The sequence below is a fragment of the Chelon labrosus genome, assembly GCF_963514085.1.
Source record: "Chelon labrosus genome assembly, chromosome: 9".
Classification (NCBI taxonomy): Eukaryota; Metazoa; Chordata; class Actinopteri; order Mugiliformes; family Mugilidae; genus Chelon; species Chelon labrosus.
The window spans coordinates 3,927,458-3,946,892 of NC_140359.1; the positions used below are offsets into that span (position 1 = coordinate 3,927,458).

Genomic DNA, 19,435 nt, shown 5'->3' on the forward strand with positions numbered 1-19,435 from the left:
CCCTTTTACAATGTAAATTACTTCACATGTGAACAGAGACATTCGAGTGGCAATTGTGGTTTATAGTGTGGCTTAAAGGTGTGGGCTTGATTTACAAAATAATATCACCTTTGACATTTAAAATCATTGATTATCAGGAGAAATTAAAATGTTTCAGAGCTGTTCTTGTGTGTGAAATACGTGTGCCAGGGGTAGCCACTACACAGGCCAGGGGCATCTGGCACCATGTAGCTCCTAAAGCTCCATGGACATCCAAAGTCTAGCAAAAGCATCTTTAAAATTTTGAAATTCCCACAAAGTTTATTAGTGCAGAGAAAGTCAATGCATTCCCTGCTCCAGCATGAAGTGACGAACAGCGGATTTCACTCTGACTTGTGTTTGTGATGATCAGTGCTTGTATCTCGCTAGGTGTGATGAGGACTTAATTAGGTGCTCGTGGATTTGGCTGTGGCGGAGTGCATTGTGAATTGCAGCGACGGGGCTGGGGCAATGAGCGGGCTAAGTGCAAACCTCTGTTCTCATAATTGCACATCTGTTTCCCGTTGCTTGCTCCTGTAATTGCCTCCTCCTCAGTAATCTCTGCGGAGGCCGGCTGCAGGTGACTGCGGGTAAAACGAGACCAGGAAACCTGTCTGCTCTCTGATCAGGAAAGACGTGCAGGGACAACTGGGATGGATGTTTTGACAGGTTCTCCCGGGCACCCACGCTTCCACGTACACACACAAACACACCCACACACACTCGCAAACACAATGCATACGCATCTAGTACAATGTCAAGTCTTACACCAGAGCACCACCCAGTGGATGATGAGAACCCTGCAGGTGTAGTTATTGTGTGACGTTTCATCTCCTCCTCTTTCTCACACACACAGACACAAACACACACAAACACACACAGATATTGTGTTATCATGTATTTCTCTTTCCTCCAACTAAGTATCTCATTGACCAAAGATGGTGCTGGTTTGAGATGTATCTTCAAAACAACTACACAGCTAATTCCCAGTGGTATGATATCCAGTCATCTGCATGCTGTGGTGAATTTGTGACATAGCACCACAACAGCACCATGAGATTTTGTCACCAGAGTCATTTATGTACTTGGGACACATACTGGTCTGTATGCATCAGATAGAAGACATGACAGAAATGAGCGGGAAGAGACAAATGAAGACAATGAAGAGAGTATACTCGGAAACTGTCGAATTAATCATTAAAGCTCTCTTCTGCTCAAAAACATCTTTTGGTTGTGGTGGCTTATCTCGGATGTTTGCTGTTCCTGTGCAGAATTTAACAGTGGAAAGTTTTCTATGGCAATTTTCAGCAGGCTTTTCCCTTCCCATTTGAAATAAAATCTATATTGATATGATTGGTATCTTCCTTTACTTTCAGTTGAGCCGATGAGGGTGAGATCATATGTGTGAATGCTTAAATCCGAAGAAAACTTAGAGTGAAGTGAAACAGAACTACGCTGTAATGTGGTCTTCAAGACATACGGCGAAGCTGTGCAGCATTGTGCCACATGGTGTCAGTGTAGCAAAATGAAGGGCTGCCACAAAGTGAAATAAAAGCTGAAGCCAGTCTCTACTTTTGTCTCACTGTCATGTTTTGTTCTTAAATTCTGACACCCAAACAAGGGGAACTCTTTTTGCCTAATGACGCGACCTGAAAAGGTTTTTAACCCCTTCAGACCAGATGTCTTATGTTTGCTTTTCTCTACTCAGGAAATTTTGAAAAGTCTTTATTGATAACTTGTGACTTTATTAGATTATCTTCTTGTACATTAGAATGGACAGAACAAAATGAAATATCAAGATATATTCAGTTTTTCTTAGAGTACTCATATGTGAATTCTAGAAAAAAATCCACTTTTACACATGTAAATGTTTAATCCAAATGTGTGCTGTGTGCTTTGTGTAACTGTATATTGTGTATATTCAAGATATTATTGTGTGTCATTTTTGATGGACTTCATTGAAGCAGTTCCAGTGTGCTACAAAGCAAACATTAATGATGTCAGAGAAGATGCGTGTTTTCCCGCTCGATGTCAAACTGCATTTTAGGCTCCACCTCTTGAATCCTTTCTGTGCGGATGGACCAGCTCAGGAGACATGTCAGGTCTTCAGGGTTTTTGCTGCCTCTGATTTTTGCATTTTCACCACTCACTGGGTCAATTGTCTTTCACGACTTCACGAAATGGTGGAGATCCAAGACATCTCTTATCGTGAGATTATTGCCCTCTGAGCATCCATCCCGTAATCAAGCCAGTGGCATTCACACGTGTGCTCTGCTTTTTGTCCCAGCATCACCTCAACTGTACAGCTAGCAGCAACAAAATTAGCCTTAAATGAATCCAATAGATCACAGATACGCTGCCGTTGATCTGCAGATATTGCATTCAAACAGATCATTCTGGGTACATGTGGTGTTAAATAGCTTGATGTGATATTTGTGTGTTGTAGCACAGCTCAGTGCAGGTTATTATTACAGTAATAACTTCCTCATTTTTATGTAGAGATTAGTCATCTGCACATATCTCCAAATACTGCACTAAACTCACAACATTCTGTCCTGGAATCTATATAGTATGTCAGCTGTCCTATTTAATTCCGAGTACGACAGTGGACGAGTCATCTTCCAAAATGTCTATGTAACAGAGTGTTACTGGGAGTCGCAATTGCTGATTGTAAATCCCGAATATTGCTAATGCAATTCTTCACTATGTAATCACTCACACTGTCAGAGGTAGAAAACAGCAGCTGCAAAATATCTACTATTGGCAGTCCATATTACTGTTGTGAAGCTTGCTTGTCTTGTACTGGATCAGGTCCCTCTGCAGAGAGGGGTTGACTCAGCTCAGCATTGTCTGGCACGAAACAGAGTGAAACAAAGCTGTCTCCGAAGAGGACACAACTAACGGTGGACTCGCCCATCGCTCTTCCCTCTGTCTTTCTCTTTGTGTCGTGCCAACACCCTATATCATTTATGTGGCTGCTTTTAAAGGCAGTCTCCGTGGAAACAGTGTGACCCCTGCCGCTGTCGACCAGTTCCTCAGTAGCGGGCCTGATTGATGGCCGATGAGCGGCCATAAATGCTATCTGCTGCTGCCAGATTAGGACAGACAAACACGGGCCCTGACTGCTGACCAGCCAGTAGTGTTTCTTTACATTTACAAGGAGCATTCCGCCATTTTATGTGGATTTACAAATGTGTATCCTCTGAGCCTTATATAGTGTATGACAGAAATCACGAGCTTTCTACTGCATACATATATACTTAGAATATATTAAATGTAGAATAATGTAGAAAGCTTTTCATAGGGAACTCCCTGCCCAATACATGCTGCATTTTTATGCCATGTAACTATGCAGGTTTACTTGGTATAGGAGTCGACTTCAATGCAAGGCTTCAACTGAGAAGTATAGAAAGGAGCTTGGGGGGTTGTCACCGTGTTTCTGTCCCGTCCTCTATTGCTTTTGCTGGGGCTGTGCTTCTGGGAAAAGCCTTCATCCTCGCTCCACATGTAGGTCAGTGGCCTTTTGTGTGCGACGATGCGAGCCCACCGAATGTTTGACGTTTCCATACCTCTCTTACAATCCCAAGGTTGTCATGGAAATTCACTGGGGTGGCAGCGGCGGCCAAGTTACAGTGGAAGGAAGAGTGAGCCAAGGGAGGAGGTCAATTAGCCCGGGCCTCTTTTGTGAGCTTCTGCTCAGTGTGGTCCGTTGATGAAGAGAGTGCTGACCAGAGGCTCTTGTTGACTTCAGGCAAAAAGCAGGGCAGATTACTCAAATGACTGGGAAAAACCCGAGTACTATTTTATCACGCTGCAGCCTTTTTAAGGACTGCAGCTCTTCAATGTGGTCAAAACATATGGGTTAAAGACGGTGGATTTATTAGGCTTTGCTGACTATGCTCAACCAGGCGCAAAAAAATCTGAAAAGCCCTCTCCTGAATGCTCAACTACGGAGGTGCACAGTTTTTTATGTCTTTTTTTTTTGTTAACCAACTTTGAGAACTCTGCACAATTATTGACAGTGAGGACCAAGGACCATGGCTTATGAAAATATTGTGTATGCATAAACACACACACATCTTTCGCTCCAAATATGTTGCTGTTATGACTCTACATAAGATGGCATGTGCATTAACACATCTACTAACACATCTACACATGTTGCAGTAAGCAGCTAGTCGTAGGACCCATTGAGAAAATATTTTTGCAACAGAATTGTTTCAAATGTTTAATGTATTTAAGTAGGTCAGGGCCATTTTGCCATGTTGTGTTGCTCTGGGAGGCACAGTGAAATGCCTTAGCACCCCTTTGCCTTGCATTTCTGTTGACTGCTGCTGTTTTTACGACCCGCTGCAGTGAATTTCAGTTGACCCACACCAGCTGTCAAATTTACAAGGTATTTGATACACAATAACTGGAGCTGAGCTTAAACTTCTTCTCTTGTTCTTCTTCTTTTCTTCTTCTTCTTCTTCTTCTTTATGGTTTGGGTCTAGTGCCCTAAGCACTCTTTTGGACATGAACTCAAAATGTCTCTATAAAAGTAATAACCACGTCATTCAGACTTGTCTGCCCTTTAAATAAATGTGACAAACTCAGCTCTTTTTAGTCTCCCTGGTTTCTAAATGCTCCACTGCCTTCATCATGTGGCAAGCTCAGGTTAAGTTGGGCATTAACCAGTTCACATAAGAATTCGACATAGGATTAGGAATATGTGTTCTTCAAATGCTAGGAAGGCATTTTTCTAGCCTCCAATGGGCCCAGTTTGGTAGGACCATCCAACCAAGGAAGCATCCTTGACTTTAAGGGACAGTCTTGCCTCTGTCAGCTGTAAGTTCATCTGTATTGAAAGAAATGTATTCATCACCTGTGTTGCTTGAACAATGTCTTTTGATATCTTGATGTGATTAGTTTCCGAACTTTTTCTTGTACTCTTTGTATTGCCTTAATTTTTGCTTTGCGTATTTCATTCGTTCATTAATTTTTTGCAACCGCTTATCCTCTGGAGGGTTTCGTGTAGCCTGGAGCCTATCCCAGCTACTGACATTATTAGTTTAACTTTTAATTTTATTTGGAATAATGACACAGAGACAGACTGAGACAGATAAAACTGAGATTGTGTGGCTACAACATGCAAACATTCGCTTCTGTAGCTCAACGCAATGTGTTATCAAGCATTGCATTCAAAATGTTGAACCATGTTCCTTGGGTTTACTTTCCATATCTAACATCAACTTTGGACCGACCATCATAAACAAAGTGGTTCCACCAAACATGGAAATAAAAATGTTAAATAACTGTAAGTGACCTCTCTTGGACATGGAAAAGATGATGTGAAACCACAAAATCTCTCATGCAAGCTTGACACTATAGCACTAAAATAGCCAAACCCAAAAGGGGATTAAGACCAAAAACGGGAAGCAGCCTCAATAATGTTTGGATACCTTTGGATTGATTTCTTTTTACATTCTTGTTTCTTGATTGGTCATTGGCAGCGCCTGATGACACTGAAAAATCATTAAATATGGCAAAGTTGGATTGGCTGGGCACCACAGTATAGTCTGTTGCATGATGCTATAAAGACCTAATCTGACAGAATGATTGTTGACTGTTGACCCTGTATAGATTGAACTATCCTGTAAGTCCAACATTTATTTTTTTGTATTTATATATTTGTCACAAGGTTAATTGAGGTTAAAGTAAAGAACATGTCTACAGTTTTCATCATAATTTCTTCAGCAGAAAGTAGTTCCAGAGAGTTCCAGTGAAGTCTTTGGTTTACACATGCATGCATATCTTATCTTTTCCACCTGCATGTAAAATGACCTTCTTTTCTTTTGCATCCATGACATCATTGATGATACATTTCAGAAACCTCCAAAGATCTCTTGTTTGTAACCCATTTTACTTAGTGCAACCACGGTTGAGTAAATGCTTGGGTTTCCACAGCACGAGAGAGAGATGACCATAAGTCTCAGCCTGGGGGAGGCTTTGTTCCTGCGGGCTCTTGTCCAGGTTTTCACACTGTGAGAGGATGCTGAGGTGGAATACTAATGGCTGGCTTTGTCTCAATCAGTCTTTATCTGGATTGCTGGACTCAGGGCATTAGGATTGTTATGGCTTTACTCCAACAGTGTGATGCTTACGAGCATCGAAGTGCCAGTGTTAGAGTTTGTCTAGACAGGTGTGGGTAAAACCATATTAGTCAGAGTTAGGTGTTTATACTATGCACCCTGTTAATGATGAATGGAGCTCCATGTTGCATTACACATTAAGTCCAGATGGGGAAGAAAGCAAGCCGTGAGACAAAAACACAGATTGTTTAGTCAAACCGAAACTGAAAGACAGTCCACTTTCTGACCTAAACTCTCTATTACAAACAGAAAAACCCTTAATAGGCCTTTTACACTGAGGGAAATTCCTGACCGACAGCTAAACTTGCAGCTATTTTTCTTAGTTATTATTCTGCTTTTGTTTCCACTTTGGAAGACTTTTCTCAATAACAGACATATAGCATTAACAACAATTTCACTTTTCTGTGTACATCTATGAACCTTACCTCAGCTAAATTGTGGAGGAATTAGTGAAACACCATCAAACCTTTCTAAACTTTAGGAATTAGAATATTATCTTGTACAGCTATTGTTTCTCATTTGGTTGGTGGTTTTACAGAATGTCATCAGTTTCACAGAGTGAACGCTTGACTGCCACATTGCTCACATAAGCCTCACTTTACATGTACCATTGGTAATATTTTTCTAAGTGTATTTTGATGAGTATCTGTTCTTCAGCTGTTATTTCAGTGAGTGCAATGTCAACGGTCAAGAATCTTACAAGAATACCCATATTCAAACAAATTTTATGCTTTGACAAGTCAAAGGCTTCATCAGGATAAATTCACCCATTAGGTTTATACTTCTGTGTCAATTTGACGCCACAGCTACTGCGTCAGCCTACCAGGGGTGTCAAACATACGGCCCGTGGGCCAAAACCGGCCCGCCAGAGGATCTAATTTGGCCCGCAGCGTGAATTTGCAAAGTACAAAATGCCAATTAAATGCAAATTACATAGAAGACTTCTGGTATTTGGGAACGTTCATTAAGTATGTGAAATGTCCTATGTTCAACATGGTTCCTGAACGCACCATAGTCTTGTGTTGTAAATGGTATGGACAGGTGTCAATCTGTTTGATTAGCTAGATGTTCAAGTTAACCTACCGTGGTTCCAGATGGGTGGGACCAAGAGGAGAAAGACGGAGCGAGAATGAAAGTCACCCTAAAACTTTGTTCAATTGCTATACTTATTTAAGTTAGTATGATTTAGTGTATTTGTTTGCTGGAGAGACTGGACGCTCAGTGGGAGCCTTTTTCCGTCGGGAATTCTACTTAATTGATGCTAAACCGTCACCACACTGCGGATTGTTGCTAGCTAGCTCCTCGTGCTAGCAGTATGAGAGACTGAGAACCTACTGGATGCCTACGAACGGACGGAGCCTGAGGACGTGTTTCTACATCACAGTGACGGGACACTGATGAAGGAGGGGTTTGGCAAATTATATCTAACAGCACTCTACATCCCAGGAACTGTGAGTACTGTTAAGACACTGTGGACTGGATTCAAATGGGCTTCAACATGCGCGCCAACGGTTTGGTACCATACACTAATTTACTTAATTGATGGAATTAATTGATATTAAATTCAAAGGTAGGGAACACCTGGTCAAAAATAAATGTTATGTGTGCTTCTAGAAGTACCTTTGTCATAATGTATTTCCTGGTAATGAGTAGGGACCTATGGGGCCACAATTTTGTTAATGTATGGGATGCTGAGCTCTCATGGGCAGCATAGCTGTATATGAAGCTAACCAGGTCTCTCTGCACCCTAGAAAGAGTCAGACATTCTAACTGCTGCTATGCACACATCCCAAATGTAATACTCTAAGAGACCCGTCATCAGCTCACCTCCAATGCAAAGAGTGATTACTCAGAAAATAAATTCCAGGTTCATAAATGTTTTGTAAAAGGATTGCTCAGTAAATGTAAACATCATTTTCATGATGTACTTGTACTTCTTTGCACTAAGGCAAAGGGAAACATTTGGAGCTGTTGTTATTTATAGGTTATTGTACTATAATACTTCTGGCCCGGCCCGCTTTAGATCACATTGAACTAAAACGAGTTTGACACCCCTGGGCTAGACCCTACGCAGAACCGTAGCCTGATGTGCACCTCCCCAGAAATGTAACTACGTGTCACGGCGGCACAGAGCACAAGAGCTGTGATTGGTCCGCTTGGTAGTAGCGTATTTCTGCTTTGTTATTTCTGTCTGCTTCTCCATCTCTGCAATTTTCGAATTGATTGTTTTGAATCAATAAATATGGAACACATCGAGAAAAGGTTAACTAAGGAGGTTTGGAGATACAAACAGTTGTATGACTTGTCTTCAGCAAAAATTTGGCAAAATTTTGGCGAAAGTTTCAGTCACCATTGTTGAAAGTGAAACAAAAATGAACCAGACTGGCAAAAAAGACACACCACTGACTAGCGTTTGGGTTGGGTTTTTACAGAGCAAGCCAGACTGACAAGCACACAATTATGAATGACTCGCACCGGAGTAGGCTACGTGCATAGGTTACGGGGTCTTTGCCCCGCAGAGGTGTAAACCGCACTTATGAGTGTGAATATTTTGCTTGACTGGCAGGACCTCAGATTCTTTAATCATTTTCTTTACTCAGTCCCTTGGCAGCGTATTTTTCATTTGCTCAAATCTGTATTTTGGGGTCCTATGTGTAAAACTGTTACATTTATACCTTCTCATCCATCTGTTAATGTGCACTGATACAGAAGCCATATTGTTAATTCAGAAGATATTTACATGTAGCCAAGTTTTGCAAGCGCTGCTCACAAAACCACCCAATGAATGCCATCCAAAAAGACTAACTTTATGGTTTACTACACACTAATGTACATGAGTAGTACTAATCTTTTATTGACTATGAAGTACAGCAATGAAACCAGTGTTCCAATTAACTTTAGAGAGTGCTATAGAAGGCATAAATAAAGGCTGTGTGGTAAAACTGTCTGCCACCCTGCTGCTGTTGATGAACTCTCTGTGCCAAATGCTTGACACTGCTTGCGTAAGTAGGGTTCTTTTAAAAAATGACTCCATTTACATGACAAAGGCAGATGGCTTCAGGGTGGTAGGGAGGGAGGGGTGTCGGGTCTGGAAGGAGAATGAGGCAGGAGACAGACTGGGACTCTTGGACACATGCACTGGGATCGCTGGCTCCCTCCCAGTCAGGAGATCAGAGACTGCTGGATATGGTGGACATTGAAGCAGAGTTACTGGATGAGGAGTCTGGACTGCATTTGGGTGTGATTGTCCCATACACGTGGCGTTTGTTCCAACATTACACAGAGACTTTGTTCTCTTGTGGAGAAAAGAAGGGATTCTACAACTGACTAGAGGACAACAATGAATTGGGACAAAACAATCTCCAGAATTTTTGAAAACGTTCTGTTGAGGAGTGACGCACTAAAATGCTTCTGGCTTGTCTTGCCATGAGATACTCTTGGCTTCATTTGAGTTGTTACTGCCTAATAAGTTACGTACATCTGGACTCAGTGGAAATATTATTTTTTAGGTGAACTGAGTGGCGTAATTAAGCTGGAGACCACACTGGCTTAGAGATGACCGGAGCCCTGCTTACTGGACTCATACTCTTTTTGTTGGAGGTAATGTCTTTCTCATTCTGTACTGCACAATAAACAAGAATGGTGCGCATTCATTTTTAACTTATGTTATGCCTTTTACATTGAATTAACTTTGAAAACGTGATCTAAGTCATCAAAAAGCATTTTATTTTTGGCATTGTTTGTCATTTTTTTGGCATTTTACTTTATTTTTGGCTAAAAGATTTAATAAAGCAAATTTTTTTTTTTCCTCTTGTAGGTGGTATGTGAAAGTGAGCCAACACATGCTGGGCCAGAAACCGTGGAGGACTCACATGGTGAGGCTGTTAATCACTTTAAGCGTCCAGTTCATACTACTGGCTTGTCCATGCAAGCTTTCAAAAAAAAATCAATCTGATATTCACATTTGATTAATATTTGCCTCAATTTCACTTATTGTATCATGTCCTAATTTATATGCCTGATTTTGCAGGACAACACAAATTGGTCCATCTAACATCAAGCTGGGCCTTCCAGCTGGTTAATGACTCGCTGTCCTTCTCTGGGGCTGACAGCTTCTGCCGAGGTCAGTTCAGCTCCCTCGTCATGCTGGACCAGTCGGAGGATCGGGAAGAAGCCTTGAGGCTGCTTAGGCAGACTGGACTCCGCTTACCAGTCTGGGTCAGGGATCCCAGCCGAACAGCCTCCAAGCCTATGGCCCTCTCCAGGCAGTGTGAGTAAAATCGGTGAATCTACAAGCAACTTTTTTTTCTTTTCTTTTTTTTTTTTTTTTTTAAATAAAACATCACAAATTCTCCTTCCTCTCTTGTTTAGATTTGAAGTTCTCAGCCATGAACTTCCCAAAGGAGTCCCATGAGGGCTTTGTTAAAGTCAACATGTCCTTCCCTGCACTATCATCTGTCAGTGTGTGTGTTCGAGTTCAGTGGGAACCAGTGTGGAATGAGGTGTCCACCATCTTCTCCTACGCTGCACGTGTCTTTACCAATGAGTTTCAGCTGCGAGGCCAAGTGGACGCGCAGGGTCGCATCCTCCTGGCGCTCATCATCCATGGGAAACACCTGCCATATAAGGCCTCCTTCCCAAATGACGGAGCATGGCATCACATCTGTGTCACATGGCGCCAGAGCAGCAACAACTGGGCTATCTATGTGGATGGAGACAGGAGAGACGCAGGCTCTGGCACAGACACTTCCAGGGCTATCTACGGGGATGGGATTCTAATCCTGGGTCAGGACCAAGACTCCTTTGGCGGAAATTTCACAGAGCCTTTTGTTGGAAATATTACTGACCTAAATGTTTGGAACATCACGTTGGAAAGAAGACATGTCCGTGCCCTCAATGCGTGTTCTCCCATGACCCAGGAAACACTTTTCAAGTGGAACCTTGAACTCTTAAGTAGGCATCCTGTGGTCAAAGATGTGCAGGCTATTCTGTTTTGCCCAGGTAAGATCACTTTGTCTCACTCAAAATGCTCCAACTGGGGCTTCTAAGAGTTCCCTTCATAGAAGAACTGCATGGCTTGGCCTTTGGGAGCCTGTGGCTCAGTAGGGTTAATGGTTTGATCCTCAGCACATGGACCGCATGCCCAGTTTCTCCCAGTGCTTGGCAAAAGTGGCTGGTGTGTGCACTTGTGTGAATGAGTGGGTAAATGTGACACTGTGACTGTAAAGCTCTCAGAGTACCAACAGGTAGAAGAGCGCTACATAAATACAAGCCATTTATCGTTTTCACCTTTTAAATATTGTCAGTGACCTAGGATGACACAAAAGTCACAAACTCTTGCCTAAATGTGGTGATTTGAATGTGCGTATTATTAACATATTTTTTTTTTTATAAATGAACAAATTCAAATACATAGCTTGCAGTCATTCGTTTTACACTGTTTTATTGCACATGTTGTGGCCATATCTATGCTGCACGTTGTCTCTGCATCATGCTCTGCACGCTCTTAGAGAGCCTGGGCTATTTATATATTTCCTTTGTTTTTTGTTGTCTCTCTAATAGATTGACAAATCTATAATCTAAAGAAGGAAGTTATTTCCTATGTTTAATCTATACTGGCATACTGTACTGGTTACGTAATCAAGAGCTTTAAGTCCGTGTGTCTTCAGAAAAAGTTGTTCTCAACTGGGGAAAATTCACCTGAACGCATCCTCAAGTCAAAACAACAACTCAGAAGGCCAGAAATAAATTGGTGTGGTACTCACAGAGTTGGAGACATCATATACTCTGAGCTGAACAGATAATAATGGATAAATCTTCGTAAAGATCGTAATGAACAACTAAAAATGACACATAAACAACTGATATAGCTTAGTGGATGTGGGTGTACCCCGCCTCTTGCCCGATGACAGCTGGGATAGGACGGGCTTTTTGTGGTGAAGAGTAACAGCGTACTTGTCATCTGAGTGCTGTCTAGCTGTCTATAGTACATTGTCGATACATAATAATCTGGAACAGGGCAGACGTTGGCATCTATTAGTCAAGTATATATTATTATTGTAAAATCTGTCAGTTAATTTCAGTCTGATGTTTGTGCTGTGGCACAATAAGCAAAGTATGCACAGACAGGATGTACATGAGAGAAATTTAATGATACGAAAGTTCCATCCAGTTTATCCAAACTATGGTGGAAGTGATTTCATCTGGTTACCACAAACAGTAAGGACCAATTATCCAACAATCTAGTGCCAGTGTCGTGCTCAAGCGTCATAGGAAGTATTAATGACTGCTCTGCAGGTCAAACTCTCTATGGTAACTCAAGTGGAACGGATTTCAAATCGCTCTGGATGAACTTCTCCCAGAGGAGGTCTGCTATACCCAGACATGTGGGAGAGAGGACAGTGAGACAGGGATGCTCCTAGAAACAGCAGGAGAGAATGACATATAGTGAAAGTGAGACAGAAGCGGGGAGGGTGGATGGGTGGAGGGGATTCCCAGAGCTTCAGCTGTGCGGGGGCTGCTTGGAGAAGAAAAGAGCTCTAACCATGTGGTGATGAACAGTCACTCCCCCACTGTTTCCTTTACTCTCACAAGATCCATGCAGAAGCTTCTCCTACATTATAGCAAAGAAAAGATTTTCACTTGTTTCATTCACTTTAGATTTTTATTCTAACTGAAATAGCTGTGATGTGATTAGTATTAAATTCATGATGGTTTGTTATCGACCTTCAATTGCACCTTACTGCTCCTGAAAACCTCCTTTAAGTCAAGCTGGTAATATCATCAGCTGTTTATCACTTTTCATTTTTCCTGAACTGTAGAGATGCTCAAGCTGATTCATGTCTTGTTTTGCGCCCACTGTGTGTGTGTGTGTGTGTGCATGTGTGTGTGTGTGTGTGGGTGTGAATGTGACAATACAAATGTGAGAGCAGCAGTGCACCAGCAGATGGAGCTACAGGGCTGCAGGACGCTTCAGGGCTGGTCAGATCAACTCCCACAACTGAGCCTAACAGACTGCTCTGATCCACTGCCGTTCATCTGCCGAAGCAGCAAAGGTGAGTCTCATCCAGCATCTACGAGATGGTGCAGCAGGCATGCTCAGGTTTGTTTCATTGGACCAACACTAGAATATATACACTGATCCTCACAGATTGAAGTCTATGAATAAAGAAGAATGTGTTGATTTGTATCTGAAACAAGGTTACTTTATAACGCCTTACCCAGTGCTATAGCTATGTTTTCTTGAGTCCAGATACCTAAAGGAAAATAACCCTATACCAAACAGAAAGTGTGTCTTATAACTATTTAAATCTTCTATATCTTTTCTAAATAATTTTACAGTGTGTAATTTTTTTTTCGATGTGTTTTGATATCTTCAATTTTGTTCTTTACTGTAAAAATAATATGTAGGTGTTTCTCACCGTCTGACTGGTAGTTAAACTGATCTTTAATATTTAATGAGGAAACTTGTTTTACTCATAACAACGGTAAGAGCAAGGTTGGCAACAAAATTGTCTCAAACTTCAATTTGGTTTCCCAGTACTGCACCCAGTACATAGACAGGATTTACAAAGTAATTAGTAAAAAAGTACTGCTGTTCCTTAAAAATACACGTTTGTTTGTTTTTTTGTTGGTCCTTGCTTCCCTTGGTTTTATTTTCTTTTACTGTAGCGTTATTAAACACTGGTAGGAAGTATTTTTACCTGATTCATAATATAATCTCAGACTGTATTATTAAGTGTTACAGAAAAGAATTGTTCAGTTGTTGAAAAGCAGGGCTACTGGATTTAAAGTCCTTGAGTGACTGATAATATTACAAATGTATAAAGAATTTGCCTGTTGTGACTACATTATTCTATCTTTACTTTAAGCAATGGAAATCCCTTTGGCTTCCATGTTTTATTCTAAGATGCTTCACTAGTATCAGGGTAGAATTAGGTGTTGTCTGGGCGGCAGAGCATCCTGAAATCACTGGACCTCGCCCACACTGATCTTACGTTGTTTTTGGCACAGAGCGTTACCTGAAGATGAAGCAAATGAGTGATTCTCAGAGCTCTCAGCCCACTGCCTTTATGAACCAGCTGATGAAGCTTTCCAACAACAGCCAGGTAGACCAACACTTCATCTAATGTCACTCACTGGTTAAACTGAATTCACTCTTGACAACATTTATCCTAGACACTAGTTTGTTGTTGCTGTTGCTGGGAGGTATTAGGTTTTTGTGTTGTGTGTTTATTGGTCTATTTGTTCAACCATTGAAAGATTTCTTTAGATTTTAGCACAAATGTTCTGGACACAAGGATGACCTGGTTAAAATTTCACACATAATTAAATATAAATAAAACACATTAGAAGAACTAACCCACATCATTAAAAAGGCATAAATAACTCAAAAGGAATCATACAATCAGATAAACTAAATTACCTGTCACATAAAATATTGCAGAAGTCTGATGATTCATAATAAACCAATTTTTGGAGTTGATATATGACACCCAGCTTTTCTGTCTCAACTCTCAGCCAAGGCTGAGCCAGCAGCCATCGGTGCTAAGCAGCCTGGACCAGGCGTCCACCCTGCTGGATGTCTCTGCCCAGGCACTTGAGGACACCCAGCAAGAGGGACTGCAGCCAGCAGACATGGTGTCCCTCATCCAGCTGCTGTCTCTGGCCGCCGACGTCACCGCACAGCCGCTTGGCCACATCACCAACCACAGCCAGGGCGACATCCAGGAGCTCAGCCAGAACTTCATCAGTGTGGCCGACAGCGTCATCGGTGAAGACAACGCCCTCAAGTGGCAGGCCATCAAAGAGGTAGTGCACTCAGTGTAGCACAGTTGTACTTTTCATCAATGCAGATGCATGTAGAATTTCCATATTTGTGCAGTTTGTGTAACTATACTTGACTTACAAAGTGTAGTGCAAATAGGATAACGCAGTTTTCAGCCTTGATCCAGTCATTGAAAATGAAGAGGCTCTAAGTTTTGTCATCTTTTTATATGTTGAAGAAGTGCATCCACATTTTTCATTCTTTAATCCTGATACAATGTGCTGCCATTAAGGCAGCATGAGCCTGTTTAGTTCATTGTTAATGGTCATTATGCAGATATTTTGTTTTTTTTTCTGAAAAGGTACTTGGTTGTTAGAGTATACTTTTTAATTCTAGCATTTACAGTATAACCTCACAAGTTTATGTGTTACTCTTAGCTAAACTAATGAATCATCCAACAGTCTTGGTATAAAAACTGGCTTGGTGAATGTTAAAATGTTCTAACTGTGTCCTTTGTCCTTTAAACGGTCGCCCGAATTTGTAATACAGCTCTCCAGCCCAGACCTTGAAAAGCACAGATTTATACAACTGTTTTCAAGGCCCGAATAGCACTTTCTGTGACGAGTTAACTGACCTTGATATGTAAAACTGATAGAGTGCCTCTTTAGCTGAGAGCCTTAAAATGTTGCATCAGGATTACTGATTATTACTGTAGTGAATGCAGATGCTTCAATATGGAGCGTGAGGGCTCACTCAGCGGTTTGATGGGGATGTGACATACAGGGTGAATCTGTGTTAAACACAGCTCCCCATCACAAACACTACATGAGACAATATCTGATGCAATAATATGACATATCAACTGTGACATGACTGAATCCCATTAAATTCAGTTTTGTCAGTCAGCACCATTATAATAGTCAGCGCTTCTGTTACAAGTACATTTGATCACTGGCAGTCCAACAGGCAAGGAAGCCAACTGCCTGGGGCCCCAGTCTAGTAGGACGGCTGAGAAACTTTAAACCACAGCAGTGGTGTGTGATAAGTTTTCAATCACAGTAGGAAACCTCCTTAAGGGGCCCACCAACTTACATATCGTGTGCACGACTCTGAGTATGCTCAGTATGTCAATTCCCAATATAAAATGAGTTGTAAATAGTTTATCACTCTGGGAGAGAAAGAGAGAGAGAAAAAGAAAGAGAATGATGAGAAAAAAAGGCAAGGCAACGGTAAGTTAAATTGATAATGATGATTAAATACTAAATAGCTAAAGGGATGTTAGTCTAACTATGAGACATTTGAATGGAATAGTTTCAACCAGCATCTCATTATTTCGTTTGTTCTTTCTTTCACGGTTAACATCAGCTAGCACAGCAGTGTGTCCATCTTGTCCCGTGAACAAGTCTTGTGGAAATGCCTGCTCATAATATTCTACTACATCCCCTCAGACAGTAACGTGCTGACTCATTTTTTAATGGCGTCACATGATGTTTCCATTAAGTTTAATGAGGTTTACAGATATTTTTTTCCAGTTCTGTAAAAGAGTACTGGCATAGGATTAGTAGTACTGATCGAAGGTATGATAATAGTATCCCTGTTTGGAAGAACTGAGGTTATTGTTGTTTCAGAGCTACACCAATGTGGAGAAAAGGATTTGCATGTAGTTAGTTAGGCTGCAGTTTTTTTTTCATTCCTAAACCCCTAGAGGGCAATATGCCTCTACGTACAGTACAGTACGCGCTGATCACCAGCACAGTAATAATAAAGAGCATAGGAGGCAAATGCAAACTCTGCCGTAGCTTAAGCATCCAATTTTCTTTCAATTTTGGTCGTAAACATCCATCTCAGTTCGTACGATGCATTTATTTCAAACTCTTATTACCAAGTTTGTTTGTTTTCTTCACTTCTACTTCTGCATTATCGATGTGTGTGGAGTGTATGGATGTGTATGGAGGCTGCCTTATGACAAGTGCTGTGTTTCTTTCAGTGCTTTGCCTCCCCCCTCCAGGCCTCTCAGTGCTCCAAGGCCACCTCCACACAGACTCAATGGATGAGAAGCAATCTGAAAAACTGAAGCTGCACTCATCCACGAGCCTCCCTCGCTCTGCCCCTAGCTCTGTCTCCAGGGTTCAGCTCTTAGATTGGTATATTGAAATCAGAATGCAGGGTTCCAAAACAGACAATGGCAAAATCTATGATTGTACCTTGCATTATAGGCCTATCTATTGAGCTGTGTGTGCCCTCTTCAGCTAAACTGTGTAGACTCTGCCAAACAGTTATTGGCACTGAAAGCATTTTTTGATTGTGTGGCAATGAATGATCATTTTGAAGTGGACCTTTTTAGTTTTCATGAATGCGCTGAGCAGGGCAGAGCGGGTGAGCTTTGCTGCTGCTGAGACACCGGTGCTCTGTGTGTTTTAGGTGGTGAATGGCCCCATGGACGTGATCAAGAGTATTGACCGGATGGTGACCAGTCTGAGCCCTCGCTTGATGGCAGAGACCGATCACCTGACCATTCACAGCCCCAACATCAGTGAGTCACGTCCACACAAACACAGACATGTCAAAGCATAAAGGTAGAGCGAAGGAATTTTGATATGAAGGGGTTGGACACGTTTTATCCAGGATCTGGGCTCATCAATGAGGAGTCTTAGAAAAACTCTGAAAAAAATATGCTATTATGTAACAGCTGACCTTCAGAAAAGATTCATCAATGACAACAGTGAGTAAAATCCACATTTTACAAAATGAGGCTATATAATTAACTGGAATTCATTTTAAGACCGGAATTCACTTTTTTTGGGTTTTGTCTTCTGTTCGTACTTATTGTTCACACTATGTTTGCTAACTAATTGTCAAACCCACATCACACCCGCTCAGATGTGTCAGCAATGTGAGGATGAGACAAATACAGCTGAAAACTATAACTACCCAAAAATGTTCCAACGACCTGCAATGGGGCAAATTATTGTAGTCAAAAGCTCTCTGTAGCCATACAGAGCAAGCGTCAATAGACCAGAGATTTGCCAAGATACACGGGATTTGCATACTTTGACAAAAATGCTTTTCCCAAAGTTTGGTGAAGAGTTCATTTTCTAATTTTATTTTTTTATTCCTATCGCTCTCACAGTAAGTTCTATTGGTGACGATAAACCAAAATGGCTAAGATCTCTGAGAAATTATCTCCAGTGGGACAGGAAATGCTAGTAAAACTGTCCAACAGGTTGTGAACAAATTTTGAAAGAAAGAATCATACAAGCTGTAATTGTTGAAAGCATCCATCCCAGTTCACAGCTGGCCTCTTGCTTCAACGCTGAGCAGCACAGTCTTAACTGGGTTGAGAATGGGCAGTTTTCTATGAGGAGTAATAATAGGTACATTTCTGGTGAGTTCACTTTCCAAACCTACAAAAAGAAAACCAGGGGTCGTGTTAACCGAATATTTTCTGTCATTGACCGTTTTTTTAAAACGATGACGGAAAAATCTGAAGGCCTTCCGTCATTTTGACAGATTACAAGTCACACCCCAGACCACTTGGTGACGAGTGAACAAATTAATTGGCTCTTGTCTCTCTTGATTAGTAGTGTAAGAGTCGGTTAAGTTTCGTCTCTCTGCCGGCCGAGTGAGTGGCTGCTGATTTTCGGTTAAGCAGGGATCCACGAGCAGCGGTTATGAGTCGGTTAAGTTTCGTTTCTCTGCGTATTGTGCGTAAGTTGGTGAGTGTCTGAGTGCCTTAGTTTGCTAGTGGTCAAGTCGGGTAGTACGTTTTGTTTCTCTGCCGAGTGAGATGTAAGATGCTTGAATGGTGCAGTTTATTGATTATCAATCAAACATGGTAGGACTCAACTGATCCGGTTAAATAGACGTCTAGATTCATGATTCTTGAGTTGTCTTTGACGGCCGGTTATATGAGCCGAATCTTTTTTTCCACCGCGACTGAATATTAATTAAAAATTAATGAAAATTAAATGCTACTGAATATGTCATTATTATCATTTTAAAAAATTAAAGTGACGGGTAAAAATAGATTATGACGGGATTTTTATGACCTTGTCAGTCAAAATGGCAGACAACGAAAAAGTCTAGCGCAACCTCTGTTTCCAACATATATCTTCCAGCAGGAACATATAACAATAGGTTCTTACCTTTTCTGTCATTGGTCACATACTTGCTGACTGACTATGTGCTGGACACCGTTTTAATTGTTTGATTAACAAAATCCCTTCAAGCTCTCAGTCTTCCTTAGAATTGTGAGTGAATGCTGATTCAGTCCCGTCACAACCATTACAAACCTTGATCTACACACAAACTTACAGTTTATTACATACAACTTAAGTTAGTGATTTTTACCAGAATGAATCTCCATGATAATCACTGAGCCCACAGTTTGCTGGTGTGGTTTTGAAAAGAATGTTAATGAAAATAGTTCTTATGTTTCATCCATTGCACTGCCATTTACATACAATAAATGAAGCAAAATAATGAAATAAATATGATAATTACATCCACCACTACTACT

At 41.2% G+C, this 19,435-nt stretch overlaps 1 protein-coding gene across 1 annotated transcript in view; it reads left to right on the forward strand.

The window, feature by feature from the left end:
- Positions 1–10,046: 10,046 nt before the first annotated feature.
- Positions 10,047–19,435, forward strand: part of adgrd2 (adhesion G protein-coupled receptor D2) — a 30,024-nt gene continuing 20,635 nt past the window's right edge. The window contains exons 1-6 of the mRNA XM_084551931.1: positions 10,047–10,419; positions 10,521–11,150; positions 13,082–13,204; positions 14,163–14,257; positions 14,670–14,960; positions 17,338–17,449. Of these exons, the coding sequence (XP_084408057.1) occupies positions 10,164–10,419; positions 10,521–11,150; positions 13,082–13,204; positions 14,163–14,257; positions 14,670–14,960; positions 17,338–17,449 (1,507 nt within the window). The 5' untranslated portion in view covers positions 10,047–10,163. The remainder of the gene's footprint in view (positions 10,420–10,520; positions 11,151–13,081; positions 13,205–14,162; positions 14,258–14,669; positions 14,961–17,337; positions 17,450–19,435) is intronic.